We start from the raw sequence: 27,890 nt of genomic DNA, 5'->3' as shown, positions 1-27,890 counted from the left end.
TATCTGCAGTGGAAAACTAGTCTGAAGTTTCAGTGAAATTTATCTGAAATGGGAGCGATCATATCCTTGAGATTTGGGGCATTTGAGCAGAATGTTCTGTCTTGGAACCATTCCTGTGGGATCAGGCAGTGTGGGGAGCACACCACCACCCTGCAGCCACATCTCACCTCACACATCAGTGGAGGGAGTTATGCACTGTGTCCAAAATGGGATCCTTTTTGGGAGAGGGAGTGAGATGCCCCTCCTGGTCCAGCCTTGGCATGGCTTCTGCAGAGCAGCTGTGACAGAACCCATCTCCCCTGCCCCTTGTATTTATGGGCCACCCGAGTTTGTCCGCTTCTGGAGTCACCCCTGTTGGGCTGAAGATTTTTGTACCCAAAAAATTGTCTGAATACCAGTGAACGGGGCACCAAACATTCCTGGGAGCATCCTTCCCATGCTCACTTCCAGCTCCCTGCCCCTCAGGTGCCATCCTGTGCCCACTGCGGAGCAAGCAGGGTTTCCCTGGGGGAACCAGTGCCTCGCTGCCGACATCCACGTGGCAGGTGAGGGCCGAGCCAGGAGGCGAGGCGCCTGGAGGGGAAATCTGTGGGGATGCGGCCAGCGGCTGGACAATCCCGGAGGAGTCTTGTTCTGGCAGGACAGTGCTGCTGGAAGAACAACTTCCCCGCGCAGCCGGGCAGAGCCGGGGTGGGGTAAGGCAGTGCTGGCAGGCTGGGACAGCCCTTGTGCCGGCAGCGGTGGCAGCACAGCGGCTCCTCAAGCCCCTGCATCTCCGGGGACATGCACACAGAGAGCACACAGAGCTTGCATTGTCACTTGCCCCGCGGCGCCGGCTGGGACCCCAACATCTGGCCACAGCGCGTGTCCCCAGCCAGTGCCGGGGCTGCGGGAGTGGCAGAGCAGCTGGTCGGGGGAAAAGTGCCTTTCCTCCCCTTTTGGCTCCTGGAGAAAGGGGCTCTTTCTTCTTTCAGGGTTTTGCTGCTCGGGCTTTTCAGCTGCCTCTCGAGCCGCGGTTGCTGTGCCATCGGGTTGGAGACAAAGGGCGCCCAAAAAAAAAAAAAAAAAAAAAGCAAATTGAGACTGGAAGGCTGGGCAGCAATAGCGGGAAGTGGGGAGTGTGGGATTTGGTTCCTGTGTTTGTACGGTCCAACTGACTTTTTTTAAATTTATTATGGGAGGCTTCTTTGGCAATCCAGGTCTGTCTCCAGACATGGCCAATGCCCTGGAAAATGAAGCCCCAAAGTCTCCCCGAGTGTTTCTAGCCTGGGATCATGGTTCAAGTGCTGACCAAGAGAATGCATGGCCTAAAATCAAGAGGAGGCAAATGCTGGGGCTTGCCTGAGGAAGCAGTTTCCCTGCTTCATCCTGCCTGGTATTATGGTATTGTTTATCCAGTGCCAGAGATGAATGGAGCACGTGACAGCAGGAAAAATGCAAGTTGGACAAGGTCCCTGCCCAAAAATGCAGCAGCCCCTGATTATGGCATTACATTGCAGCCCAGGCCCAAACCCAAATCCGCCTCCCTGTAGCAGCACACTCCCTGGGAAAGAAAACCCCAAGAGCTTACTGCTTGCAGAGACAGAGGGTAAGGGGGGAAAGAGGCCCCGGGATTCGGCGCCAGGAAAATATCAAGTTGGTGGCACATCCAAGACCCGATATCAAACCAGTTTTCTCTTTCAGGCACCACATCTCTAGCTGTCTTGCTGGAAAAATGGTGTCTCATTTAACAAGCAATCATTATCATGATTAGTGATCACTGGAGGTGGGAGGAGTGGGCTGCTTGGTACCTATACAACATTTATTTTCAGATATCCCAGAACTCCGGGGCTTCAGAGCACGGTGCTGTGCCTGGGATGAGGTTGGTCAAGTCTGGGAGCCTCTCCAGGTCTCGCTGAAGAAGGAATGAGAACAGACACTCCTGGCTCTCTGTCCCCAGATTTACGCACCAGAATGGAGCCTGGTGGAAGTGAGAGCAGTGCTGTGGTTTTTGGGGGGGTTGGTGTGTTTGTTTTCAATTATGCTTTGCCTCACAGGAGATGGGACAATGCCTGGAGCTTGGTCAGGCTGGTCAGCTTTCTGGAAACCACTTGGACAGGGCTGTGAGAACATCTCGGTGCAGGGCTTTGGGCAGCTCGGGACGGGGAACGCACCCGCTGCTGCCGACAGAGCAGCAAACGATGCTCCCAGCGCGCTGGGGGCTACAGGGGACCAGAGCGTCCCCATCCCCGGGTATCAAGGGAAAGGGCGGAGGAGGAGGAGGAGAAAAAGGCACCGGCACCCTGCCCGCACCCAGCCGTGCGCTCCCGGCCGCGGGCACGGAGACGCGCAGGGCAGAGACCGGAGCGGGCAGGACGGGGCCGGAGGAACCGGGACGCGTGCAGGGGCTGGCGGGGGGGACGCGGGGGTCGGAGGGGCTCGGGCGGTCCCCGGGCAGGGCCGGGCGGTGCCCACGCCCCGAGTGGGGCGGCCCCGGCTCCGTCCCTCCCCGGGCGGGGCGGGCGCGGTTTAAAGGCGGCGGCGCAGCGGGGGCCGGCGGTGGCGGCGGCGCGGAGAGGCGAGGAGCGGAGGGAAGGAAGGATGCTGAAGAGCTGCGGGAGGAAGCTGCTCCTGTCCCTCGTGGGCTCCATGTTCACCTGCCTGCTGGTGCTCATGGTGGAGCCGCCGGGGAGGCCGGGGCTGGCCCGGGGGGAGGCCGGCGGGGCGCAGCGGGCGCTGCAGAGCCTGGGGGCGGCGGCGGCCGTGGCTCCTCCGGCGGCGCAGGGGCCGCCCGGGCTCCGCAGCTTCGCCGATTACTTCGGGCGGCTGAGTCGAGCGCGGCGGGAGCTGCCCCCGGCCCCGCCGAGCCCCCCGCGGCCGCCGGCCGAGGACATCTCCCCCCGCGATGTCTTCATCGCCGTCAAGACCACCAAGAAGTTTCACAAGGCGCGGCTGGAGCTGCTGCTCGACACCTGGATCTCCCGCAACCGCGACATGGTAAGGGATGGGAACAGGGATGGAGACGGGGCTGGTCGCCTCCGCTGGCCGGGATGGAGCGGCTCGGGACGGGATGGAGCCCGGGCTTCTCCGCCGCGGTCCTGGCCCTTCGTTCTGTGCGCTCCGGGTGGTGCCGTGACCCAGCAAATACCACCTGCCGTTCCCTTTTCCCCCGTATCGCTGAGCCGGGTGGTGTTCCGAAGCTGGCTGGGCTGTTCTGCAGCCAGCTGTGTTTTCGGGAGGGTGAAATGCAGCGTTGTAGGGTGAGTGATGGAGAGAGCCCGACCTTGGCTCCTCACACTCAGAAGCCTCCCCAGACTCTGCCCCGGGGTCCTTTCCCCTGAGTACCTCCCATTGCAGAGCTGGTCTGCGTTGCTTTCGGCTGGTGAAACTGAGGCACGGTGTAGGGGTGCAGCCCAGCCCGTGCGTGCCACAATCTGGGTCAGGTCCTGCAGTTGTGCTGCTCAAAGGACACCCGGTTTATCAGCCCAGGGCTGGGAGAGCGCCGGGATGTGCTGAAGCTCTCAGTCTCCTGGCAAGGGACTGGGCAGGACTGGAGTTGCTGGGAGCTCTGGTGGGTCTGCACCGGCTCACTCACACCGGGGCAGTTCCAGCGAGTCTGCTTCCTGACCTTACTGATGTCCTGCCCAGAGTCCTGGCAGTCCCTTACTCTGTCCTTCAAGTACTGAAGCAAAATTCAAAAGGAAAAAAAAAAAAAGCAAGCTGTTTCCTTAGGAAATGTGCTTTGCCATTTGCTCTTAAGACACTTTTTCTACCCTTAGACAGCTTCCCAAAAGTAAGTTATGTCTGGTCCTAACCTTTTCTTCCTACTGTCTTCACGTGTTTCCTCCTGGCCTGGAACTCAGTTTCTTGCTCACAAACTGTTTTCCTTGGAAATCTGGAGTGGCTGAGGGTGGAGGCCATGGGGGAAGGATTGACCTGCCCATGCCCCCCTCACCCAAGTCTGCTGGACCTTGTGGGGTCTTGGCTCCTGCACTGTACCCCAAGAACCCAAAAACTACTTTTTCCTACTTTTTCCCCCTGTGAATTGTCGTTTGGGGTGGGTTTTTTTTTTTTTTTTCCCCTCAGTTTTCCTAGGCTTGGCAGTGGATCTGCCACTTCTCCTTGGTCCAGTTATTTAGTGGAAACCTCTTTTATGCTCTGCTGTCACTGCGAGGGGGTGGTGAGTGGTGGTGGAGTGAAACGCTCTTTGAGCACCTACAGATGATCCTGGGAATGGCTGCTCTTTTTTTTCTTCTCCCTCTTGTGAGCTCCGGCTTTCTTCTAGGGTTTTTTTTTGTGCTTCGTTTGTCCGTTTGGATTCCCAGAGCCCTAAGGCTCGGCTCTCACGCTGTCCCCCTGGGCAAGCTAACAAAGCCCCTTTTCTCCTGGCGCAGAGAAAAGGCTTCGCAGCCTCTTGTGTGGCACTTTCCATGGGAACGAGGGAGCCGGAGCCGGCCGTGTCCAGGTCAGGTTGCCTAGAGATGAGGGCCATGAAGCCAGGGGGGCCGCAGCCCGGCGAGGTGCCTGCCTGACAAGCCAAGCCGCTGAGTGACGGCTCTTGTACAGCACTTGAGGACAAGGAGCTGCCGAGAGAGCTGGAGGCAGCGCAAACTCCCGTGGAGCAAAGCAGGGCTGTGGGGACACGAGGCAAAGGGGATGAGGCTGCCCTGCCCTTGCTCTGCTCTTCCCACACCGCTGTCCCTGGGAAGCTTTGAGGCACCCTGGGCTTCCCCAAACTTGGCATCAAGTTGTTTTTTTTTGCCTGCAGAGTGTGGGATTGGTGCTATGGGGCTCTTCTTTCTTGCTTCCCTGCAGTTCCTGCATCTCTTCCTTGCCTGGCCCCCTGGTTTCCATCCCAGGAGGGTGATTTGGTGGCAGCGGGGCACTGCCTTCGCTCAAACGTCTCTCTCGGTCTGAGTCAGGCCTGTCTCTGCTCATCCTCTCTCACTCTGGGTTTCACTAACGGTGCTCAGGCATGTGAGCTGCCTCACCAACGCGGGGAAGTTCCTGCCCAAGGGCTGAGAATGTCCTTTGCCTGATGCTGCGTCTCTTTCTCCTGATTGCCTCGCACTCAGACCCCAGCCTCCCTCTGGCTGTTCATTAGCCAGGCAGGAGGGATGCAGACACTGCTGAGAAGGGGTTAAATCCAGCAGGTAGCTCCTGCCTGGACCCTGGCAGATAGGGGGAACAGCCATTGTGTCCTTCCTTGGCTGTTCTTTGTTCTGCCCACAATAGTCCCTGTTTCCTGCCCTCTGTCACCTCCAAGACACTGCAAAGGGCACCCCCTCCTCCTTCCTGCCTCTCTGCACAGGGAGAGCACATCCCTGTTCCCTTCTAAATCTCCTCTTTGGGTTGCACAATCCAGGCCAGACAAACTGCTTTTGGAGGAGAATTATGGGCTTTCCCCTCTTTGATTTGGGGAGAGTTTCCAGCTGTCTCAGTATCCTTAGGATGCTGGAGTGTGGGCTGGAGAAACTTCGCACTTGAAAGGAAAGAGAGAGGGGAAGAAAATGACCACTGAGCAGAAACCCTGGACAGGAGGAAGTCCAAATCCGCTTTCTTGCCGGGTGATCTGCAGCAGCAGAGTCGCCAAAGACACCTCTGCTGGCCCTGGGGTTACCCTGAAGGCGGCTGGGTGTCCCTGGGGCACCCCAGAGGCATCCAGGCAGCTCGGCACACGCCTCGGAGCCCGCCAGGGCTCCAGCCCGGGCCGCCGTGCCGGCAGCGTGGGATCCGCTGGCTGCCTCCCGCTCGGCGGCGCGGTAATTGCAGCCTTTGAAAAATTCCTGCTCTCGGGGCAAAGCCAACGGGTTTGCCTTCCAAAGAGCACGCTCCTCTGATGGCGGCTCCCAAATTTCTCTAGCACCTTGGCCAGGGTCCCCACCCACATGCTGGAGTGTGCTGGCATGCGAGTCTCACTTGCGCTCCCAGCAGAGCGGCTGAGACCGGGGACTGCTCATCCCAAACCAGCTCCGCGGTGCAGCTGCCTCCCCCCGGCCCTGGGCTGTGTGCCAGGGCCTGCTGAGCACCGATCAACTCGGATCGTGTGTGAGGGTCCCTCCCTGCTATCCCCCGGGGCAGCCTGTGTGAGTTTAAGGGGTGGGAGCCCCTTAATTGCCTGTCCCAAACGATGCTGCTGTCCTTGCCCATAAAAGCCCTGGAGCCGGTGAGCGGCGCGTGGAGCACCAGGCGGGAGGGTGGGGGACCCTTGCCACACAATGAGCTCATTGTTTGTAAGGAGGTTATTAAAAATTATAGCATTTAAAATTACAGTGGAGGATTCTTCCTCTTGCTGAAGGGAGCAGGGGGAGGAAGGGCCCGCGGCCCTGCAAGCCCCTTCACCGCCTCTGCAGGTCCCAGCCCTGAGATCCTGTGCCAGCACAGACCTGCCCTCGGTCCTGGGGAAAGCCACCACCATGGATTGGTGCCATCGTGGCACGCTGTCATTGCTGGGACATCGCCACCACACTGCTCCCAACTTGGTGAAGAAGGGTGGGGATTTTCCCCCCTAAACCCTTAGGATGGAGGGAAAAGAAGAACATTTGCTGTGGGGGACACAAAGCTGGGCAGCTCTGGCAGCATCCTGACCTGCTCCAGAACCCCTCCAGAACGCCTCACCAGCTGGAGACTGAGGCCCCCCCAACCAGCACTTCTTGCCTCCTTTCCTCTGCACCCAAGTGGGGTGGCTGTGAAAAGGGCTCTGGAGTGCTCCATCCTCTGCCAGCATGGGGAAGTGAGATGTGGCACGGGGTCAGGATTTGTGCTCTGCAGGGTCACGGGGTGCCTGCCTGTCTGAGGTTCCCCTTTTGGTTGGTGTGCTGGTGGGGTGGTGGCAGGCATGGGGTATGCTGAGAGTGTGTCACCCTGGGAAGTCACAGACTCACTCTGCCAGGCAGCACAGAGAGGGCCACGATGACCCCGGGGTGGCCCTGGCTGGTGGGACACCTTGTGCAGCACCCAGCCATGAGCAACCCACCAGCTCCACCAGTGCAGGGGAAATGAGTCACCCTGAAAGGAGAAATGGAAAAAAAAAAAAAAAAAAAAAAGAGCCTTCCCCAAGGGCAAGGAGGAGGCAGTGGGGGCTGCCGGCGGCTGCCTGGCTCCAGCTGGGGGGGCTGAGCCCGTTCTGACCACGGGGATCCCGGGTGCCGCCGAGTCCCGGCCGCGGGGCCGTGCATTGTGCGGGGCTGCGAGGAGCACTGGCAGCTATTGTTCGGCAGGGATTTGGCATCCTGTGTTTCTTGAAGCTGCAGTTCTGAGAACAATGAGGTTTCCTGCAGGGGTTGGGGTGGGGGGGCAGCGGGCCCTTCCTCTCTTGCACCCTGCAGGAAAAGTTCCTGGGGGGGGGTGGTCCAAGAGGTCCTTGTGCCCCTCGGTGCTGTGGCTGGCACAGGGGCCAGGTGGGAGAGAGGTGGCTGTAAGGGCTGGGAGAGCTTTCTGGCCCTGCTGGGTCTGGAGGTGATGCTTTACAGGTGACAGCTCAGGGCTGTTGGCTGCAGTGTCCACTTGCACCGCTATAAACTGGAAGGTGCCCTCATGTCTGGTATCCTGCTTGAGAGATGCCAAAGGTGGATTCATGTTTTTCACTTGTTCTCATCCTTTCCTGGCCTGTCCCCTCCCAGGCTTGGCTGTCACCTCTGCTCCTCTCCCCTGCAGCCCCAGGTGAAAGGCCGTGAAGGCAGGGTGCATCTCCCCTCCAAGAAACACAAATTAATTACAAAATTAATTTAAAAATGAAGCCTTTAATTGTTTTAGTTCTAATTTAATGTCATGGTAGGGTTGGGAGGGATGTGGGAAACCTGTGAGGCCCCAGTAGGTGCCCACACGGGGTGACTTGCAGCTGTGTGCCCCTGTCCCAGTCCCTGAGGTGCCACCTGGTCCACCCTCACCAGGAATATCACAGGGATGTGTGTGGGGAGAGGCCGAGGGGAGATGCCTGGGTAGGATGAAATGTTTCGGTGCAGGCGAGTAATAAACAATTGTCCCTGTGGTCTATTTATAGAGGCTGAGTGCAGGATTAGTTGTGGGGTTATTTTTGGAGCAGCTGAAGGCAGTTGCTGGACGGCGCTTCTGAGCTAATCAAGCAAACATTTTCTGTCTCGCCTGTGCACAGGCTGTGTGCTCCTTGCTGTCCCCCCAGCAAGGCTGAAACCTGGGCTGGAGTGCCAACCCCCCTGTGTGATGGGGCTGTCTCAGCCGTCCTTGGATGCTGTTCTGCTGCCCTGCTTCAGTTTGTACCCCAGTCAGTTGCCTGACCAGTCCCTGAGCACCTGGGGGAAATGGGGACCAGCAGCTGTACCCCGATTTGGTTGGGGGTGACACTCCTCTACACACAGCACTGACCTTGTGCCACCCCAGCAGTGACGTGTCCATGGAGACACAGCAACCACGGGCATCCTTGGCCCTGCAGCTGATGTGTCCCTGTCCCCCAGCTGTCCCCTCCTCACCAGCTCTTCCCCATCCTCTTTGCTCAGAGCCTTCCTGACCTCTGTCCCTCCCCACAAGCCAGGCTGCACGGCAGTCTGTGCATTTGTGAGAACTTGCCTTCCCACCTCCTCCATCATTTTTCCCCTCTGCCTTTTTCTTTTCTCCTTTTCAAGCTCCAAAGGTCACTTGTAGCCCCGTCCCCTCCCATTGAGCTTCACTGCAGCTCCGGGCTCTCCCCACCAGCCCCGGCTGGGGACCTGAGCAAACAGGGCTGGGTTAACCAGTGCAGCTGTATGCTAATGACTGCTGCCCGCTTAACTCTCCTCGCTGAGTAAAGTCAACCCCACTATTGTACCCAGCTCCTCAAACAAGCCACAAAACCCCAGCGCGTTCCCGGGGCCGGCTGCGGGGTGGCACCCAATTTCCAGCTCACTTGTAATTCATCATCCCCAGCGCTCCATCGTCCCCCCTCTGCTGCCTCCTGCCTTCCCCCCCAGCCCTTTTGTCTTTCTTCCTTTGCCCTTTTGTGCACGTCTGGTTTTTAATAGCGCTTGGCAGCTGGTTGTGGTTTCTCTCCTCCAGCTTTGTTTGCTGCCCGCTGATTGATGGCGATGCCTTTCCCACCCCCTGCTCTCTCCTGCTTCTTGTCCTTCCCCAAATCCCAGGCCCAGAGCAGCCCCTCCAGTCCTCCTTCCTGGGTGACATATGCCAGGAATTAGCTGTGTAAATAGAGGAGTGCAGCCGGGCAGGCAGCTCAGGGGCCCGGGGAGGCGGTCGGGTGCTGCCTGGCACCGTGGGATTGTGCTGGGATGGGGCAGTGGGGAACCATCCCCTCCTTGGGGCTGCCAAGTGGCGCTCACTGGCACCATCTCAGCCCCCTGGGGTAGGACACAGGGAGGAGAGAGGAGTCGTGGAGCTATTGTGCAAGTGGCCAAGGACAGGCACGTGCTGTTGACACAGGTGGGGACGCGGTTGGGAGTCGGCGCCATGGGCAAACACACCTGCCCGGGCGGCTGCTCCGGCGCCCCCGGCCACGCGCGCCGGCTCAGCTCTGAAATCCCTGCTCAGATCAGGCCGCGCTCTGCACCTGCTCCCCTCCATGCCCCCGCCTCCCCTTGTGCTGGCACAGCCCCTGTGGCCCCCAACATCTCCCTGCCAGCTGCTCCCCGTGCAAAAGGCAAGAGGATGGGGATGCTCTGTGCAGGGGCTGGGTTTGTTCCCGAGGGGAGCTCGGCTCCTGTCCTGGTCTGAAGCTGGGTGTGTTGTGTGGCTGACTGGCTCCCCAGTGCCACTTTGGGGTTTGGACAAGGGGGAAGAAGTCACCCTGGAGGAACTGATCCCAGGTGCTGCCCAGGGGTGCTGTGTCACATCCAGAGCCACATGGTCTCAGCCCCTCAGTCCTCAGAGGTGCCTCGTCTTTTCTTTCAGACCTTCATCTTCACTGACGGGGAGGATGAGGAGCTGAAGAAGCAAGCACGTGAGTCTGTGGCTCTTGTCCCTTTGTGTGTGTGACCTGGCCAGGTCCCCTGAAAAGCTCCCATCTGTGGAGCATGGTTGGTGTGGAGCCTGCCCTGGGAACTCTGAAAAACCCTCACCACAGGAACCTGGGTTGAGAAGGACACAATTTGTTTCACTGGTGGTGCCTAAAGCACCCTCTGCCTGGGAGCCCCATCTGGGGGCTGGTTTACTTCCCAGTCAGCCCAGCCCATCCCCTGCATGGTGCTGCTGGGGATCACAGTAACAGGGTGCCTTCGCACCGCTTTGTCCCTGAGGTGAGCTGGGATGGATGGCAATGTGGACAGAGTTTCATGGGAGTATTTTCCAGGCTGGGGTCAGCGTGGTCTGTTCTCCCCATGCAAATGACTCCTTTTCAAGCTGGGAAGTGATTGCCTTTAAGCTGCGCAAGCAAAATAGGGCAGGGTTTTTGCTACCATGTCCTGGGGAAGCTCAGGGCTCACAGACACCTCTTCTGCCCCAGGGTGGCTGGTACACCCTAGGCAAGGTGATGTGGGGTGGCATCATGCTTGAAACGTGGATAGGGCTGATCTACAGTGCATCTGCTGCGTCCACATTCCTTATTCATCCCTTCCCTTCTCTCACATGGACAAAAAAGACATTCCCCCAAAAGTTCATTTGCCCAAAGCAATACAGCGTGTGGGTCACTGAGCATCGGGATCATCCATGAGATTCCATCCCCCTGGCACACCTGGGACATGAGTGGTGAAGTGTCACCGTTTGAGTGTGTGGGGAGGTGTGGCCTGCACCAATGCTGGGCTCTGACCCCTCTTTTTCCCCTGCAGGAAACGTCATCAACACCAACTGCTCGGCTGCCCACAGCCGCCAGGCCCTGTCCTGCAAGATGGCCGTGGAGTACGACAAGTTCATCGAGTCCGGCAGAAAGTAAGCGGTGCCTGGAGCTGCTGTGGGGAATCACAGGGCTGAAGGGGGACAGGATGGTGCAAACAGAGACCATTTGTGGTTTTGGGGTTGTACCTCAGCAAGGGGACTGGGCAGATGCCCCGGGTGGGTGTGACACTGCTGTCACTGCAGGTGGTTCTGCCACGTGGACGATGACAACTACGTGAACGTGCGGATGCTGGTGAAGCTGCTCTCCAGCTACCCCCACACACAGGACATCTACATCGGGAAGCCCAGCCTGGACCGGCCCATCCAGGCCACGGAGAGGATCAGTGAGAACAAGATGGTGAGCCTGGGGAGAATTTGGGGCTGGTTTAATTTGGGCTGCCTGGAGAAGGAGCTGTTGTCTCACTGCGCTGGTTCCCCTCTCTCGCAGCATCCTGTGCACTTCTGGTTCGCCACGGGTGGAGCAGGGTTCTGTATCAGCCGGGGGCTGGCACTGAAGATGAGCCCTTGGGCCAGGTAAGAGCATTGGCATTGCACTCCCAGGGGGACTCCTCATGGTCCCCAGGGCACAGAGAGGTGACATTTTTGGGGTTGGTTGCTGGACCATGTCCCACAACCTTTCTCTCTTTGCCTTCTGGGGGGTGTCTGCAGGGAGCTTGTAAACAAGCTGGGAAGGGCTACAGTTCCCCTAAAGTGACTTTTAATCAGAGCTGGGCACCCACTGGCCAAGCCCAGAATCCCGCTGGGTGCCCACATCCCCTGGGCTTTGCTCCTCTGCAGCCCCTCTCTGTCTCCCCGCAGTGGGGGTCACTTCATGAGCACTGCAGAGAAGATCCGCCTGCCTGACGACTGCACCATCGGCTACATCATCGAGTCTGTGCTGGGCGTGAAGCTCATCCGGAGCAACCTCTTCCACTCCCACCTGGAGAACCTCCACCAGGTGCCAAAGTCGGAGATCCACAAACAGGTACCCCAAGTTGTCACCTAAAAATTGGGCATCATGGCTAAGATATTGATTGATGTATGACCAAAACAGCAGAGGGGAAGAGCCCCATCCCTGAGGGGTGATGCAAAATCTCACTGGAGGCTTTGGGAAATGGGGTGAATTTTGCAGCTCCCCTTTCCTCTGCTTGATCCTTACGGCCATGTCGGCCACTTCACCCCTCTGTGCTTGCCCCCCAGGTGACACTGAGCTATGGCATGTTCGAAAACAAGCGCAACTCCATCCACATGAAAGGAGCCTTCTCTGTCGAGGAGGACCCATCCAGGTGAGCTGGGGGTCCCTGTTCCCCCCAAACCGGGCTGCCGTGGAGCCGCCACCGTCCCGTGCTCAGCTTTGCTCCTCTCCTCCTCAGGTTCCGCTCCGTGCACTGCCTGCTGTACCCCGACACGCCGTGGTGCCCCACCAACATGGTTTACTAGGAGGTGCACGTGCCCTCCAACCTCGTCCCGAGTTTCCCCGGTATCCGACGGGCGTGCGGGACCTGCGTGCGGGTGTGTCGGTCCGGCCTCGCCGCCAGGCGGGCGGACGGACGGACGGACGTCGTTGCTGTGGTATTGCACAGTGTGTGTGTACTGAAGGCTGCTGTGCGGCCCCTTGACCCCTGCCCTGCCTGCCCGGCTGCCCGTGCCCGCTGCCTGGTCCGGCCGGGATGGTGGAGAGGGACGGGAACTGAGCACTTACCCACCGGGCACCCGCGGCTGGCGGGCCCCACGCCATGCGTGGGGAGCGGCCGCAGCGCGGGGCCCTGCCCCACCCCGGGCTTGCTTCTCCTTGATGGTTTTTGGTTTTTTTTTTTTCCCTTTCAAATGTTAAGTTTTTTGGTGTGTTCTTCCCTTCTTTGCATCTACCCCTCAACCTGCTCCCGTAACCCCTGACCCAGCCCATCCTCTCTCCCAGTCCCAAAATCTCAGCAGCGAAGCTCTGGCTCCCAGTTTGGATGAGGGCTCCCTGTCAGTTCTGCTCCCTGGCTCGGAAGGCAGAGGTGGGCAGGGGAAGCCTCTGGCCATGGCAGTGGCTCCTCCAGGGTCCTGCAAAGCTGCTGGGTGCTCAGCAGCCTCACTGGAGGGAGACAGTGGGGTGGCTGGGAGCTGGTGTTGGTGTAACTCCATTTCCCAGAGCTCCCCCTACACGGGTGAAGTGTTGCTGGCAGCATCAGTGGGTGAAATATTTAGAGACTGGTGTAAAGACTTTTTATAAATATGGGCGTGGGAGGAGGGATTTTCCAGAGCTGCCACAGTGGGGTGGGCACCGTGTTTGTCCAGGGTCTCCCTCCAGTTCTGCTCGGGCAGCCCTGCAGCTCTGCAAAGGAACACCTCGAGGTCTGCCGGGGGCTGTGTGTGTCCCCTGTGGGGCCAGAGCATCCTCCAGCCTTGCCCTGGCTGTGGCTGCTGCACCAGCTGGGCACCTGCCACAGGCAGGCAGCATCTCCCAGCCCTCCCATTGTGCTCTCCCTGATGGAGAGGGATTTATCCAGGGAGGGAGAGGGACCTCGCATCCTCCGAGAGCTGCCCTGCCTGCCAACACCAGCCCTCTCTCTGCCCCTGGGCCGAGCCAGAACTGAACATTTCCAACTTGAAGCTGAGTGAAAATAGCCCATAATGGGTGTGTTGTAAATATGTTATTGAGCCAGTATTTTTTTTACTGTGCCTTTTTTTTTTAAGAAAAAAAAAAACACATTGAGAAATATGTAGATTTTTAAAATGCTTTTTATACATTTTCTGTGGATCAGAAAAAGAAAAATCCCCGACCTCTGATAATCTGTTTAAGAAAGAAAAAAAATAATTTGCAATGTCTTGTAACTATCACTTACCTTAATTTATATGTTCCAGTATCTGGAATGTCACTCTGTGCTTTCTGTAACTAGGATGTGTTTAAAGCAATAGATGTGGGAAGGGGAACCAGCATGGACAGTGTGTTCTCAGGGACCTGAACCCGATCGCTGCCACGGGGTTCCCGTGGGAGCGGTCACCAATAAAGTGGCTTTTTTTGCTGACCACAGTCACCTGGTCCCGGGCTCCGTTGTCTCTTTATGGATGTGCTGCTCTGAACAGCCCTTGATCCCCCGCAGATGTTATCACCTCTGGCCGAGCTCTCAGGGATGCTCTGAGGAGGGGCTGCGCCTCCGTCCCTTTTTTCCCACGGGTACTGGGATCCTGCTGGCCATTTGCATCCCGGGGTGTGAGGCTCCTCTCCTCCTTCCCCTTCCCAAAAGGCTCGGGCAGGACTTGGCACCTCAGGGCTGGTTTTTCCCAGGCTCGGGGCTGGGAGGGAGGCGGTGGGGATGAGGTGAGAGCCGGTTGTTAGCAGGGTGTTGTGAACAGCCGGCGGGCAGGCGTGTGCGTGGGAAGGTTGGGGGCTGCGGGGGAGGAGCCCCTTCCCTCCCAGCCCTCCCCATGCCCTCTCCACCGCAATTTCAGTCAACACTGAGCATCCACCTGCCAGAAACAAGCCCCAGCTTTCATGGGCTGTGGAGATAGCCTAAGATCTGCCCCCCCACTCCCCAAACCAGTCCTGTTCGTGCCACTGGTACCAGCTTCCACCTGTGCCACCCCCTCCTCCCCGCCTTCCTGCAGAGCCAGCACCTTTTTTTTTTCCTTTTCGAGGCACACTTACTTACTTCACAGTTTCGCTTCAGTCTCTGGGTTATCAAGGGTTGGCCCTGCTAAAAATACAGCCTGGCAGGAAATCGGCATGTGCTGAAGCAGCCACCCCTCCTCCCAACCCGCTCACCCTTCAGACAGCCACAAAAATCAAAAGTCCCCCAGCCTCTGCAGCCCTTGGTGAGGTGGGGCTCTGGCTGAGAGCATCACCCCAGAGAACCAGCATTGCCCTGACCCAGCCACCCCAAAAACTGCCCTGGAGGAAGGGAAGGGTGGATGGATGGACAGCAGTGCTGCCTTCCCCAGCTGCCTGGGGCCAGGGATGGTGTGTTGGGTGCAGGATCTGGTGGCCCTCAGGCCTCCTCTGGTGCAGGGTCAGCAAAGGGCCCTGCGTCAGGCACAGGAAGCTGTGACACCGAGCCCCATCTGCTCCCCCATGAGGTTTCCTATTGCTCACAGGCTGCGGTTTTGGCAGCGTGGGCACTTCCCAGCAGTGGTGCTGTCACCCTCAGTGAGCCTGACCCTCCCCTGCACCCCAGACAGGACAGGGGGATGTGGGTTAAGTGCCAGTCGAGGCACTGGGCAGCCAGGGGCTGTGGCTTGGGGTTGGGATGCTGCTGTGAGGAACAGGAGCCCCTGGCAGGTGTGAACACTGGGGGGATGCTGGGCATGGTACAACTCCTGGATGGGGCTTAAAAAGTAAAATAAATACAAATACAAATTAAAAAATAAAGCTACAAATAAAATAAAATAATAAAATAAAATGAAATATACCCCACTGAGCCTTCAGGAGTGGGGGAAGGCAGCTCACCAGCCCTCCAGTTTGTCTCCCACCAGGCTCCCAGCCTCTCCCTCCTCCTTTCCCTACTCGTGGGCTGAAAAGTAAATAAATACAGGCATTAATAAACAAAAGGAAAACAAAAGCAAAGCCTGCTGCTCTCGCATACTTGGCAGACTCTGCAGGCCAGGCTGCTTTCATCTGCACCCCGGCGCTGGTGTGGGACGTCCTGTTTACTCTCGCCTGCTCGAGGCAGCTGATAAGGCAGCTGTACCTTTTGGAGAGTCTGGTGTGTGGTGATGGGGTGGGGACAAGCCAGGCTTGTTGGGGACACTGCCACTATGGAGACACTGCTGCTGTTGACAGCGCTGTGCCCAGGGGATGCTCCAGCACTGTGCCTGGCTAAAGGCTTTCCCCGTTTCTGGGTGGTTGCAACACTGAGGACAGAGAGTAACAAGAGAATAACACACACTGGTTTAGTCCTTTTTGCTGTTTCCAACCTCCTTTTTTTTTTTTTTTTTTTTTTTTGGTTTAATTTGCATTTGGGTCACTTGCAGTCCCAGACTTCATGTGAGTCACTGTGTTCCCAGCCTGGCTGTGGGGACTTTCACCAGGGACTGTGTGCACAGTGCTGGGACAAACACCCATGGTGGGACAAACACCCATCCTGGTACTGACAGCAGTGAGAAGTACTTGAGGCTTAGGGTGGGAAGGCGGTGTTGGGAGACAACAAAACTTGTGTGAATTGGCTCCAAGAGCCACTTCCAGCTGCTTTGGCCCAGAAAACTGGAATATTTGTGGGAAATGAACATAAAAGCGTCCGAATCGTGGGGCCTGAGCGATGCATGCAGCTGCAGCTTTGGGAGCTGCCTGTCCCAGTGCTGGGTGGGAGAGTGCTGGGACCCCCGTGGGGGCATGATCTACATCCCACCACCTCTGTGCAGCTGGAGGTGATTTAATCCACCACCAGCACTGTCTGCCTTGGACTGAGGGGCTGCAAAGCCCTGCAGCAGAGAGTGATGGCTGTGGGATGGCTGAGACAGCACTGGGATGAGCAGAGTAGCTCTCAACCACTGCCCCTTTTTTTTTTTTTCACCCTTCTACTATTTCCCACCCCTGCATAACATGCAGGTGGTTAAAATAAATAACCCAAAAGCCCTGCAAAGTTTATTTTTCCCTTCCTGACTTTTAAGACCAGCCTTGAATCTATCAAAACCAATCCCCCTTGCCCCAGAGCTCCCAGCAACTGCTGTTTCTGGTCTGCCTCAGCTGCCCAGTGGGGCCAGTTCTGCTGCTGTAGCCATTTGGCAAGCCAAGAGTGGAGGAGGAGATAAATTGAGCATCTCCAAAGCATCTGGAAACACTTCCCACGGCGCTGCCAGATGAGATCTGCGAAGCCGCGGCACCACCGAGCAGCCCCGCTCCCAACCCCTCCTTCCTCCTCCTCCTCCTCAGTGGACGTGTCCCCCTTCAGCCCCCACCAAACCATGGTGCTTTCACCAGGAAAACAGTGCTGGGTCTGTGCTTGTCCACACTGAGGACAGGGACCTGCAGCAGCAGTGACACTGCCGCAGTGTCACCACCGTGTCAGCGCTGGGTGATGCTCCAGCCGTGTCCTCATCAGCCTGGTGAGCCCCCCGTGTTTAGGGTGGCTGTTGAGTTAGGAAGCCCTTGGGCAGCGGGGGCTATTCTGGCTCCCTGATGAGCAGCCCATGCACAGCCCCAGAGCTGATGTGTCTGGAGCAGCTCAGGAGTGGCCGAGTGATTTACGGGGTGCAAGCGCCAGGGTCCGTGAGGTTTGCCTGGTGGGAAGAGGAAGCGGGTGGGAGAAGCATCAGCATCTGCGGCACCTCGCAGCGAGCAGGGAGCTGTGCTTCCTCCCACTTCCCTCCACGGACTGAGAGGGATTAAAAAATCCCTGAGCAGGGATTTTTGTTGAGGTCATGCTCCAGGCAGAGCCGAGGCAAACGGTCCCAGCAGCAATGGAGAGCCCAGCTGCAGAAGGAAAAGTCCTCTGCTCCTGCCACCATCCATCCCCTCTCCAGCAGGCAGCAGCACGAAGGCACAGCAGTGTGGCCAGCTGCTTTATCATCATGGTCACAGTGAGCCCACCCTCTGTCCCTGCCTGGGCACTCCCAAATGAACTGGGAGACACTGGAGTGCTGGGACAAACCAGGCTGGTGCAGGGCTGGGCTGGAGACACGGGGTGAGGAGGAGCCCTGGATGGAGAATTCCCGCGGCTGCCTCAGCTCACAATCCCTCCCGAGTGCCAAGCACAGGGCTCCAGCATCCCCACGTGGTCAGACTGCTCGGAGCCTCCCTGCTCGGGGTTTTCGTTCCAGCGGACACTCAGCTCTGTCCTGGCCTCCCTCGCAGTGCAAGGAGAGGACACGACCCCCTGGAAGCACCACGGACTGGGGAGGGGAGATGGGTCATTCCCCAGTGTGGTAGCAGGGGGTGTTTTGATTGGAGAGTGATTGGCATCTGACTCCAAGATGCAGAAGGATTGAAAGACATTTTATTGTTAAGTGTAGTATTAAGAAATCTACAATTTTCATAGGAACAGAAGTGGACCTGAGACTTGATTGATTTTAAGGTGAAAACTTCTAACACTGTTGGTGTGCTAAGAATAGCACTTTTAGCAAATTATATCTATAAACAATGGTTATAGAAAGAGAGATAATTGTTTGAATTTTTTTCTTCTAAGATTCTTAGGTACATCTTGTGAGAAATTGTTTTTGTTCTTCCTTCCACTGAACTGAGAATATCTACACCTCAGGAGTGAGGGTGCTTCAGGAGGGGTTAGAGAAGATGAGCTGCAATTTCAGCTGCCTGCTGCCTTCCTGGACTGGTGGAGAGTGCAAAACCCCTCTGGACCTTTCTGAAGAACCACAAATCCAGCTCTTAAATGCGCCTGATGGAAGCAGCTGGGCAGAGCAGGCTGCAGCATCAGCAGCAGGTGCTGCCTGCACAGTGCCACGTTCAGCAGAGATCATGACCTGCAGTTTGGGCCATTTCCCACCCCAAGAGGTGACAGCAGATGGGGACATGCAGTCAGTAACCGTGTCCCACAGCCACCAGCTCTGCCTGATGGTTTTCCATCCTCCAACCCACGGGAGCTGCCGGAGGCACCGCTCGTGTTAGCACAGCTCAGCACACCACAGAGCAAATACGATTGAAAGCATCTCCCCAGGGCACCCCTCCCTGCCTTATCTCCCAGCACTGAGATCTAAGGGACCACTACTGAAGGCTGATCTGAGGGTGAGGTTCATTCAAACACATACTTCACCCTTCCCTCTGTTTTCTCCAAGCCCCGAATGGCTCAGGAGAGAGCTCAGCCCTGCTCCCATGGGACTGGGAGCAGTGCAGAGGGAGAGCCAAGCTGCAGCTCCTGGGGGTGGCTGGAGGACACTGGGAGAGGTCACCAGGAAGGTGGCCTTTGCATGTTCCCATAAACCTGGTAAAATATTTACACGGATGACTCTGATCTAGGCTTTATTTTCCTACATGCCATGAGATTCCCTTGACTGCTCCAAGCCCTTTTAGAGATTTAGAGAGCAGACTTAATCATCTCAGGTCAGGAATGGAGATGGAAAACGTGGGTTCCTCCTTTAGATGGAAATAAAAAAAAGAGGGGAGACACACATCTGTCAATTATTAGTGAAGGGAGGAAAACTGGTGTCTGTTGGGATTCACAGCCATGAGGGGTAAGTCACAACAAGGAGCCCTCTGTGCTTCTGAACTGGACTCGTGGGCAGGACTTGAGAGCACTGGTGTGGGTTTCAGCCATACTCACAGCATTTAAAAAAATACACAGCATTTCCAAAGGCAGAGTTGAATTTTTGCTTATCCCCACACCTAGGAAGGGAGGGGCTGAGGTCAGGGCAAGAATAGCACAGGATGGGGGCAGGAGCCCAACGCCTCCTTTGGCTGGCAGGATCAGGCAGAAAACAGATCAGGAAAATTAGAGGAAGGTAAAGGTTTCAGTTCACTACGTGATAGTGATGTGGTGGTGGGCCAGTGATCAGAGAACTGCACAAACAGAATTAAAGAGAAACCCACGATACCCTGGGGCAGCACTGAGCATGGTGAGCCCATGCTGAGCTTCATCTTCCCCCAAAGAAAAGCCTTTGACAGGGCTCAGCTGGTGGGGCACCATCCCAGGCCATTTTTCCACATTTCTTGTACTTGTGCTGCTGGAAATCAACCACTCGTGTTTATTGCTGCTCCAGTGAGGAATAACCAAAGCAGCAGAGGGGCCTCAAGGGGTTAAAACTCACTGGGCACAGGAGAACATCTCCAGGCTGATGTGTCCCATGGCTGCTCCAGCATCTCCTGCCCCCAGGTACAAGGACATCCCCACAGCAGCCACCAGCCCAACCCCACGCTCCCTCTGGGAGAAAACACAGATCAATAACCAGGAACAGTGGTTTTAAATCGTTTATTTTTAAAACATGAAACCCAAGCTGAATAGAAACCACAGATATTACATTTAGGTTTTTTTGTTTAGTATTTGCAAACCAAAAAGTTACAGTAAAAAATAGCTACGTTACAATCAAGAGAACTACAGAATTAAAAGTAAAGATACAAAAATGGGCTCAATCCTCTTTAATCTTCACAATTTAAAAACATTTTGGGTAAGTGCAGGAACACTTGAAAGAAACTAGCAGGTCCGAAGTTTAAAAAAAAATTATATATATTTATATATTATATATGTATATAAAGTGGTGTGATATACAACCATTACGGTTAAGAAGAAAAAAAAAAACCAAAACAAAACAAAACAGAGAAGTTACAAAAAGGCCAGGTACATGTTCACCATTAGGTTTCTGTGCACAGTGTCCAAGAAAATAAACTTCCCTCTGAATGATGTGAATAAAACTCATGGGGCCTCCCGTTACCAAGGGACCTGAGGCACGCGACGTGACGGCTGGGCAGCTGCACCCAGGGCAGAGGACAATGGAAGAAATGAGGCTTTTCTGGGACTTCAGCAGCCTCCTGGGCACAGGCCACTGGAGAAGTCTTGGTGTGAGATTAGAGGAGGAACAGGAAGGAAGGAGTTGGGAATTGCATAGTGAGGAGCAATGTGGTATCAAATATGCAGAGCACCTAAGAGCTTCATGCTACAGTTATCCTCTTTAGGAAAGGAGTATTTTGAACTTTCTGGTTGTACATCAATTTATGTTCCACTTTGTTCATGCGGCCACAGGGGCTGGGTGAGCACCTGGGGGCTCCAGTAACCCATCCCTCGTCTCCCAGCTGGGCAGCACACTCACCATCACGGCTTGGCAGAGATCCCACACCCCCCTGACAGCACAAACCACTTGTCAGCCATCTAGGAACTGCTACCAAAACATCCCACGCTTCTGCTGGGCCTCCCGGGCTGCCTGGGGAAGCCATCCATAGCATGCACACAATTTCTGGAAAGGGGAGGTAGGCTGTGGTGAAAGGAGGCACAGACCAAGCCTTGTCAGGTCTGTCTCAAGGCATGAGGTCTGCTCCTCAGGACCTCCCTGGAGGGCTCTTCCCCTCCCACCCAGAGGTGTCACCGAGTGGCAGTGACACGCTTGCTGGGCTGGGGAAGACCCTGGCTGCTCCTTGGACCCCAGGCAGGAATAGCTTCAAAGACAGCTCCTCTCCCGAGCTCAGGGGAAACCCACCCACCTCATCTCCTCTGGAACTGGGGGGTGGCAGGGATCAACAAGCCAAGACACTTCTCTCTTCTTCAAAGGGCTCAGAATGGTATTTCAGTGGCTGCTGGGAGGGAGAGAAGGGGGCACCACAAGTGAAGCCTGGGCTTGCTCCCACAGGTACCTGGACCTTGCTCTGGGGGCACCCACCCACTCCTGTCTCCCACCACCCTGCAGCACCCAAAGCTCTTGTGAGCAATGGCTGAGCAGCTCCCTGAGAAATGGTTTAACTCTCAGAAAAGCCAAACTTTTCATGTAGTTTCAGGGAACTGCTATGGAAATCCTGACTTAGGATCACTTAAAACCCCATGCACTGTGTCCCCCTCAAAGCACTCAAATGAACATCCCTTGCATCTTGGCTGAGATGACTGTACACGGAAAATCAACACCTATCGAATGGAGAAAACTTAAAAAGGACAGGAGGGGAAGGGAGCACTCCATCCTTCACATTTGGATACATGGATGCACGCTAAAAATCTTAGCTTGAACCCTTTTATCAGCACACAAAATGAACTCAGTTTAATAATACATACAGGATACAAACACTACAGTTATAATTCCCAAGACAGCACAAGAAATTCACAGCCAAGTCTTGATTTGATTTCCTTTACAATTACAATGCAGTCTTGAACACTGGACACAAGAGTCCAACATGCTATTTACATTTCACATTGTGGAGATGTTTGTGTGCTTGGAAGAGTTCTCAGTTCCAAAAGAAAGTGTCATTCACACATGATGATGCAGTGGAAATAAACCAAGCCAACCAGACAAGCCAATGACCACATTTGTGCTTCTGAAAAAGTAACATGAAGTGTCTTCACCGATGCAGTCGCCTTCCACCGGACAAGCTGCCGTGCACTCTGCAGTCAGCGAGGTGTCCAGAGGCCAATCTCAGCTCCTCCAACTTCTGGACCCTTTTTCTAGCAACCAGCAACATGAGAAATGTCTGATAAGGTCAGTTGGGACACACCAAGTGATACGGCCTCGGCGTTTTGTCACATTAAAAACAGAGAGACACGATGGAAGAGAGAGAAGTCTCTACAGCTTTACCTCCTGCAGCTTGAAGAGTTTGGACTCCCTCAACCATGAATGCCATCCAGAACAGATGAGTCTTCGCCAGATAGCACCTGCTGTTCACCCGAGAGGGAGGCACAGAGTCTGGGAGATCTTGGCTTCTCAAAGTCCCCTCCTCAGACTAAATGTGACCATATGGATGAGACTGATTATGTCGCAGCCATAAGAATAGGCAAAGGCCATCTGTTCTTCAGCAGATCCGTTCAGACCAGCCTGCAGAAATGCCACACTGTTGCTCAAGGTTCCAGTAAAACAAAAAAAAAGGAAAAAAACCAAAAAGTAGTAGTAATAATAACAATAATAATAAACCAAAAGAAACCCATTTGTCTGTGTTTCCTATCCAGCGCTCTGCACAGCATGCAGCGGGGCAGCAGAGTTCCAGGATGCTTTACAAAAGTGCAATATCCATGTCAAGTAAAGGAAGTGCTGGCTGGACACAGGTACACTGCTCACACCGCAGTCACGTTGTGCTGGCCTCCAGAGAGCAAAATGTTATCTCCATAACATTCTTTCCAGTTATGTGTTGAAGTCACAGAGCACTTATCTCCACAGCTGTGCCTTGCTGCGAGCCCCAAACACTGTCAGAAGTTGTTCTGGGTGTTGGAAGTGGCTATGCCAGACCTTGGAAGGAAGCAGGTCAAGGTGGCAGCTCTGTCAGATGCTGCAAACAAAGGCTCACTCCTGTTCCTGTGTGGCACAGACAATGCCACGGTGACGATTTAGACCCAGCCCAAAGTGCAGTCACACGCAGGTTCAGGGTGCATTCTGTGCACAAAGGAGTTGGTACACAGAAGCACTTGTTTTCACAGGGTTCCCCACACCCTCCAGCCTCCAACACACTTGCCTTCCACCGGCAGGACTGGGCCACAGATTTCAGGGCAGCTCCCCTAAAATTGATAATGTGAGTAGCAATCGGAGCACATCCTTGCAAGGAGGGATGATGGCAGAACAACTCAGTCTTAAAAAGGGTTATATGGCTCTTGATTCTTTCTTCAAAGTGAGGGAAAGGTTGGGGTTCCCCCCAGAGAACAGCTGGGTGCTTGGGGCCCTGCAAGATCTTCTCACCACACCCTGCACACCCACATCTCCTGGTAGGCTCTCAGACAGGATGGAAACCCTGCGGCTCGTGAGCCACAGTGTCCCTCCATACCACCTGTGACCAAGTTTCCCTGCCCTTGTTATTTGATAAAACAGAGGTAATGTTTCAGTGTGAAGCCCATCCAATGTGTCTGAAAGGGCATACTCAGTCCTGAGCAAGAAAATCCTGCTTCCAGAGATTTATGGTGAAGCGTGAAGTTTATTCCAAACCCTTCTCTTCCTGTCTGTACGGTGATGCCTCCTCCCTGTCTCTCACTCCTTCGACTGGTAACAGCTGGCCTTGCAGTTTAGTAGTGGTTTCTATCTTAAGAGGAGTCTCAAAGCTTGCTGTGCCACAGAGCTGGTACCATTTCCCAGCAGATCCCTCCAGCCTGTTCAGCTGCCTGCCAGGAGCAGTTCCCACCTCACTGCAAGAAGGCAACTGACTTGAGTAAAGGCAGGTTGGTAATTCTGTGCCCCAAGCTGCAAACGTGGGGTAAACAAACACCGAGTCTGAACATCACTGAGGTGACACTGAACTGCCTCTGCCAACAGCTCCACTCCAGTTTGAGAGATGTTTCCCACTCAATTTCCTCTGCCAGTTATTTAATAAAATGCTCAGCAGCTCTGCTAAGATGCCCCTACTAAGAGGTAAAAAGACAAAAAGGAACATTACAGTCACCCTAGTGAAAGGGCAGTAGTTGACAGCACCTCCCAAGAGGCAGTCTCCTCTTCCAGCAGGAAGCTGCCAGTGCCCTTTGGAGCACTGCTCTTCAGTGGGAAGTACAGCACCAGTGAAGGATGTTGCCCTCTGCAGGCACCCAGCTGCCCCATTTGCAAGCCTTGTTCTGCCTCACGTCTAGAAAATGCCTTACATGTGCATTAGTATGGTCAGATAGTGGTTAGCAATGTGCCTTTGAAAACTAAAAAAAAATAGAATAAAATATAAATCTGTTCTGACAGTCACAATGTTGTTGAGGGTTTTGGACTCTAAACACAGAAGATACACTGACAATAATCTTGTGAGTTTGTTAGGAATGAGGCTCCAAAAACCTCCTTCAATGCCATTTCAGCAACCTTGTGCTGTAGATTATGGTTTATAAAAAAGGAAAAAAAGTAAGTCCAGCAGAGTTCACAGGTCATTCCCACGTGGAGAGCTTGCATTTGCTATAAATCCATTGGTGCTTCCAGTTTCTCTTGCTTTTGCAAGCTGACTGTCCCATAAGATCTAGCATCAGAGAGCCAAAACTCTTTAGTGCAAAAATACCTCCCATAAGGAATTACAAGTCTTTCCCTGGAAAAATTTGGCACCAAGTGAGTGGCTGGCTCCTGTTTGATCTGTGTCAGCCTAGGAAAGGCAGCACCCAGAATGCCATCTGCAAATACCTGGGCTTCCCTGGTGGAGCAGAGAGGCCAGCTCCAGAGCAGTGGACAGGGTAACTGACTGGTGCTGGGCCCCCTGCTCCTCCTCAAGAATTCACATGCTAGATATAGAGGGAAACAAAAAGGCATTTTCTTAATGGATTAAAAAAAAAAAAAAAAAAAGTTAACCAGGGCAGTGAAATGGTTTGCTCTTCTAGAGCAAATTCCAGTGGATATGCAGTGACACCCTGAGGCAGGAGCTCCCTCCTCCCTCACCCAGGGCAGTGCACCAGAGGATTCCCACCAGAATGCTGTGCTGTGCATTCCCTCAGCATTCCCTCGTTGCACACCAGCCACAGGCACCCAGTGCTGCTTCTTCTGTCTGACAGGCTGCTGGTCCCACTGCAGAAGTGAAGGACATCTACCACCATCTTTCACCAAGTCCCTCTTGGAACAGAAGAGGGGAAGAAGGGGGCAGAAGATGTTCACCACCTGTTCTGCCAGGCTGCTCTGGTAAGCTGGCCACGGGCTGGGGCCCAGGTTCCTGCCTGGGTGCTGTCAGCTGCTGGCCAGCACACGTTTGCTCTCTTGTACTACAGGGTGAAGGCTTAAATTCAAAAGGAGCTTCCACTCAGTGGCCAGGTACCAGGTTGGAAGGGTGGTCTGGACTGGAGAAACAGAAGGAGCTGCACTAGATTTTGGGCAGAACAGCAGGATTGTTCTACAAGGACAGCACAAGGGCACAGCACTTGGCACATTGTTTAGTCTGACTGCATGTGTGGGTTTTGTTTTTTGTTTTTGTTTTTTTTTTGTTTGCTTTTTGCTTTTGCTTTTTCATTTTAATGCACACTGCCAGCATCTGGACGAGGTTGGTTGGTGGCGAGGTATTTGGCTCTCATGCTGGAGGTGTACTGGAGAAAGAAAAGACAAGACAAAAAAAACAAAACAAACAAACAAAGTTAAGTCAGAATGACTAATGTCACGATGGAACCACAGATTTCTACCACTTCTCAGCATAACATGGTGTATATTTACAGCAAGCATCTCAAGGAGCTGCTGACTCAGTCTTAAGAGGAAAGTGTCACAAGTCACTGCATAGTTCACTCTGAGTAACATTCTGCCAGTCTGCTGCAGGGGTGCTGGCCAGGCCAGTGCAGACGTGCTGGTGATTTATCCAAGCTCTCTAGAGAAGGAAATCCAATAGTCACTAAGTCAAAACATGGCATATGTTGCTTGGGAGAAGAAAGGGAAATGGGAATGATGCAGATGTAAAAACCCACCCCACACTTTCATCCTCTATTAGTGATGGTACTGCTTTCAACCATGCCAGAAAAGGAGGTTGAAAAGAAAATGGGTGCTCACTGCATCTTCACATTGCATTTTACAGCAATGAGGGCATCAGAGGACTGCATGTGCCACGGATGGGCAGCCTGAAAGAAAAGTGAGGAATAACTAAATGATTTATGCCCAAGAAAGAACAGACCCTATCAGGCTGGAAACAGGCTGCCATCAAACAGGATGGTATCAGCAAGCTATCAGGTGGGTGACAGCCCACTGTGGTTTGGGATGCAAGCTGTGCACTGTGCAGCAGCAGATGAGACTCCAGCGTGGGGGTGAGAAGAGCAAGTCAGAGAGATGAAGGTTAGTTTGATTTGGAGGTGGTGGTGCTGTTCTTATTCTCCTTTTTATTCTAAGCAAGGTAATCCAAAACAGCTCCCAGAAGCTACTGAGATAACATGTGTCATTCAGCTTTGAATAATGAGCTGAAAAACATGTGAATAATATCCAGCAGTAAGAGCAGAACTTTGCCTCTTTATGCCAATGTGTTTGATATCTTCTGGGCTCTGCCACCACAATATTAACAACCAAGCAATGAGGACAGACATTTCATTCCTCTTTTTATACCCTCTGGAGCCTGAATAATTCTATAATATCCACAGCTTACTTCCCAAGAGTGCTCTTCAGCATACTGACTTTTTATCACCTCTTAAACCAGACCACATAAAATAGCCAGTTAAGCTGGCAGAGACAACTGAAAGGCACTTCCACACCAGGAGGTATGATTTATCTTGCCCACTGGGAAAGAACATTATGAGGCATCTTCAGGCTCTCAAAAGCTCAGCTGTCCACAGGGGTTTTCAGAGAATTAACAGTATTTTATCAGTTTTCCTTCAAAAACTGACCTGGGTTGAACCTCTGCACAATAGAAGAGAGAAACTGCTCCTCTGGCAGAGCTGATCCCAGCAGCACAAGATGAAGACACCTGTGGCTTACTTGCACACTCAGCTTTTAGTGTCTTCCATAATTGGAAAACTTTTTTCAGAACATGGATCTTAATATAAAATTCTGGCCCAGAAATGGCACCTATATTTAGAAGACAAAGGGTACATCTGTTCTTTCTAAGATGTATTTTTTGTCAGTGAGAGGGCAAAAGATAGAAAATAGCAAGCTGAGCTACTTTAAGGACAATAATCTATACAGTTTATTAAATGTGATTACTATTTTAGAAATAAAGTTTAGGGTGTTATTAATACATAGGAGAATAACCCAACAGGCTCAGAGAGGTTTAGAAGTCAAAGAACTTTCTCACAGAGTAAGTAGGGCACATTTCAGGCAGTGCAATGCTGAAATTACCAGCCAAGCCTCATGATAAGAAGAGCTCCTTAGAAGGAAAAATGCATTTGAGTGCTCATTTTCCATTTGCATTCTCTGAAGTGACATGTGATAGGAGATGGGTATGAACAGAGAACTTTTCCAGGTGCTAAAGTTTTCTAAGAAGTATTTAGAAAAAAAATCTCAGATAATGGAAAGGTTACTGTGCATCTTTTCTGCATCTAGTCATATGAGTTCAGCACACAATATGCAATATAAATTTTCTTTAAAGCATTCAAATCAAGAGGACCACTTGATGAATTGCATTTCAAAGTTGTACAAAGTACACCTATCATGGCAGGAGAAGTTGAAAAGAATTCCCTCCTTCCTCCAAAAAGAAAAGACCCCACAGTTATTTAAGTGTCACTAAAACAAAGTAACCAGGAACACAAGATGTGGAGAGTCAAGCAGAGAGTATTTTACATTCAAACCTACCTGCAAATCCACCACAAGGAACAAATCAAGACTCAGAGTAGTCAGAGTTAGGGCTGATGTTCTCTCCTTAACTGAGGATTTTTGCACCTCTGTACCCCTTCCCAGTTGAACTGAACCAATTACTCCTTTTGTTAAGTGTATTTTTCATGACCATGGCAAGTGTGACAGAAACCTGGCAGCAGAGAGCCACCACTCCCCTGTGCACCTCTCCCAGCACAGCTCTGGGCCAGCCACAGCATCACCCTCCAGGTACAGCTGCTTTCTCCACATGCTCAGTCATTCCTCAAGTCCTTCTCTGCATCCTCTGCTGGGAAGCAGAGGAAAGATGCTGTGGAACACAGAGGTCCCAACATCTGGACAGGCCAGCAGATGAAGATGTATCAGCAGACACTTGCCACTTTTGGATATGAAACCAAACTATATGATCCAGAGTTAAAGTAATTAAGTCT

The 27,890-nt window shown here is 53.9% G+C and overlaps 2 protein-coding genes across 4 annotated transcripts in view; one reads left to right on the top strand and one right to left on the bottom strand.

The window, feature by feature from the left end:
- Nucleotides 1–2,494: 2,494 nt before the first annotated feature.
- On the top strand, nucleotides 2,495–13,771 carry LFNG (LFNG O-fucosylpeptide 3-beta-N-acetylglucosaminyltransferase). Its single transcript, XM_041462430.1, has 8 exons — nucleotides 2,495–2,976; nucleotides 9,835–9,883; nucleotides 10,707–10,806; nucleotides 10,957–11,110; nucleotides 11,201–11,286; nucleotides 11,572–11,737; nucleotides 11,953–12,038; nucleotides 12,126–13,771. Exons 1-8 carry the CDS (start codon nucleotides 2,581–2,583, stop codon nucleotides 12,190–12,192), a joined length of 1,104 nt encoding a protein of 367 aa, XP_041318364.1. The 5' UTR covers nucleotides 2,495–2,580; the 3' UTR covers nucleotides 12,193–13,771.
- A 5,807-nt stretch (nucleotides 13,772–19,578) lies between these two features.
- The window catches only part of TTYH3 (tweety family member 3), a 75,998-nt gene continuing 67,686 nt past the window's right edge, over nucleotides 19,579–27,890 (bottom strand). For all 3 annotated transcript variants that reach the window (XM_041462263.1, XM_041462264.1, XM_041462265.1), the window contains one exon: nucleotides 19,579–25,265. Coding sequence is in view for 2 of the 3 variants with exons in the window: in XM_041462264.1 (XP_041318198.1) it covers nucleotides 25,194–25,265 (72 nt within the window). In the remaining variant the exon portion in view is untranslated. The remainder of the gene's footprint in view (nucleotides 25,266–27,890) is intronic.

This window comes from Pyrgilauda ruficollis, unplaced genomic scaffold, assembly GCF_017590135.1.
Source record: "Pyrgilauda ruficollis isolate IOZ18807 unplaced genomic scaffold, ASM1759013v1 scaffold16, whole genome shotgun sequence".
Taxonomy (NCBI): Eukaryota; Metazoa; Chordata; class Aves; order Passeriformes; family Passeridae; genus Pyrgilauda; species Pyrgilauda ruficollis.
The sequence above is the reverse complement of the archived record's forward strand: the minus strand, read 5'-3'. Positions and strand labels throughout refer to the sequence as shown.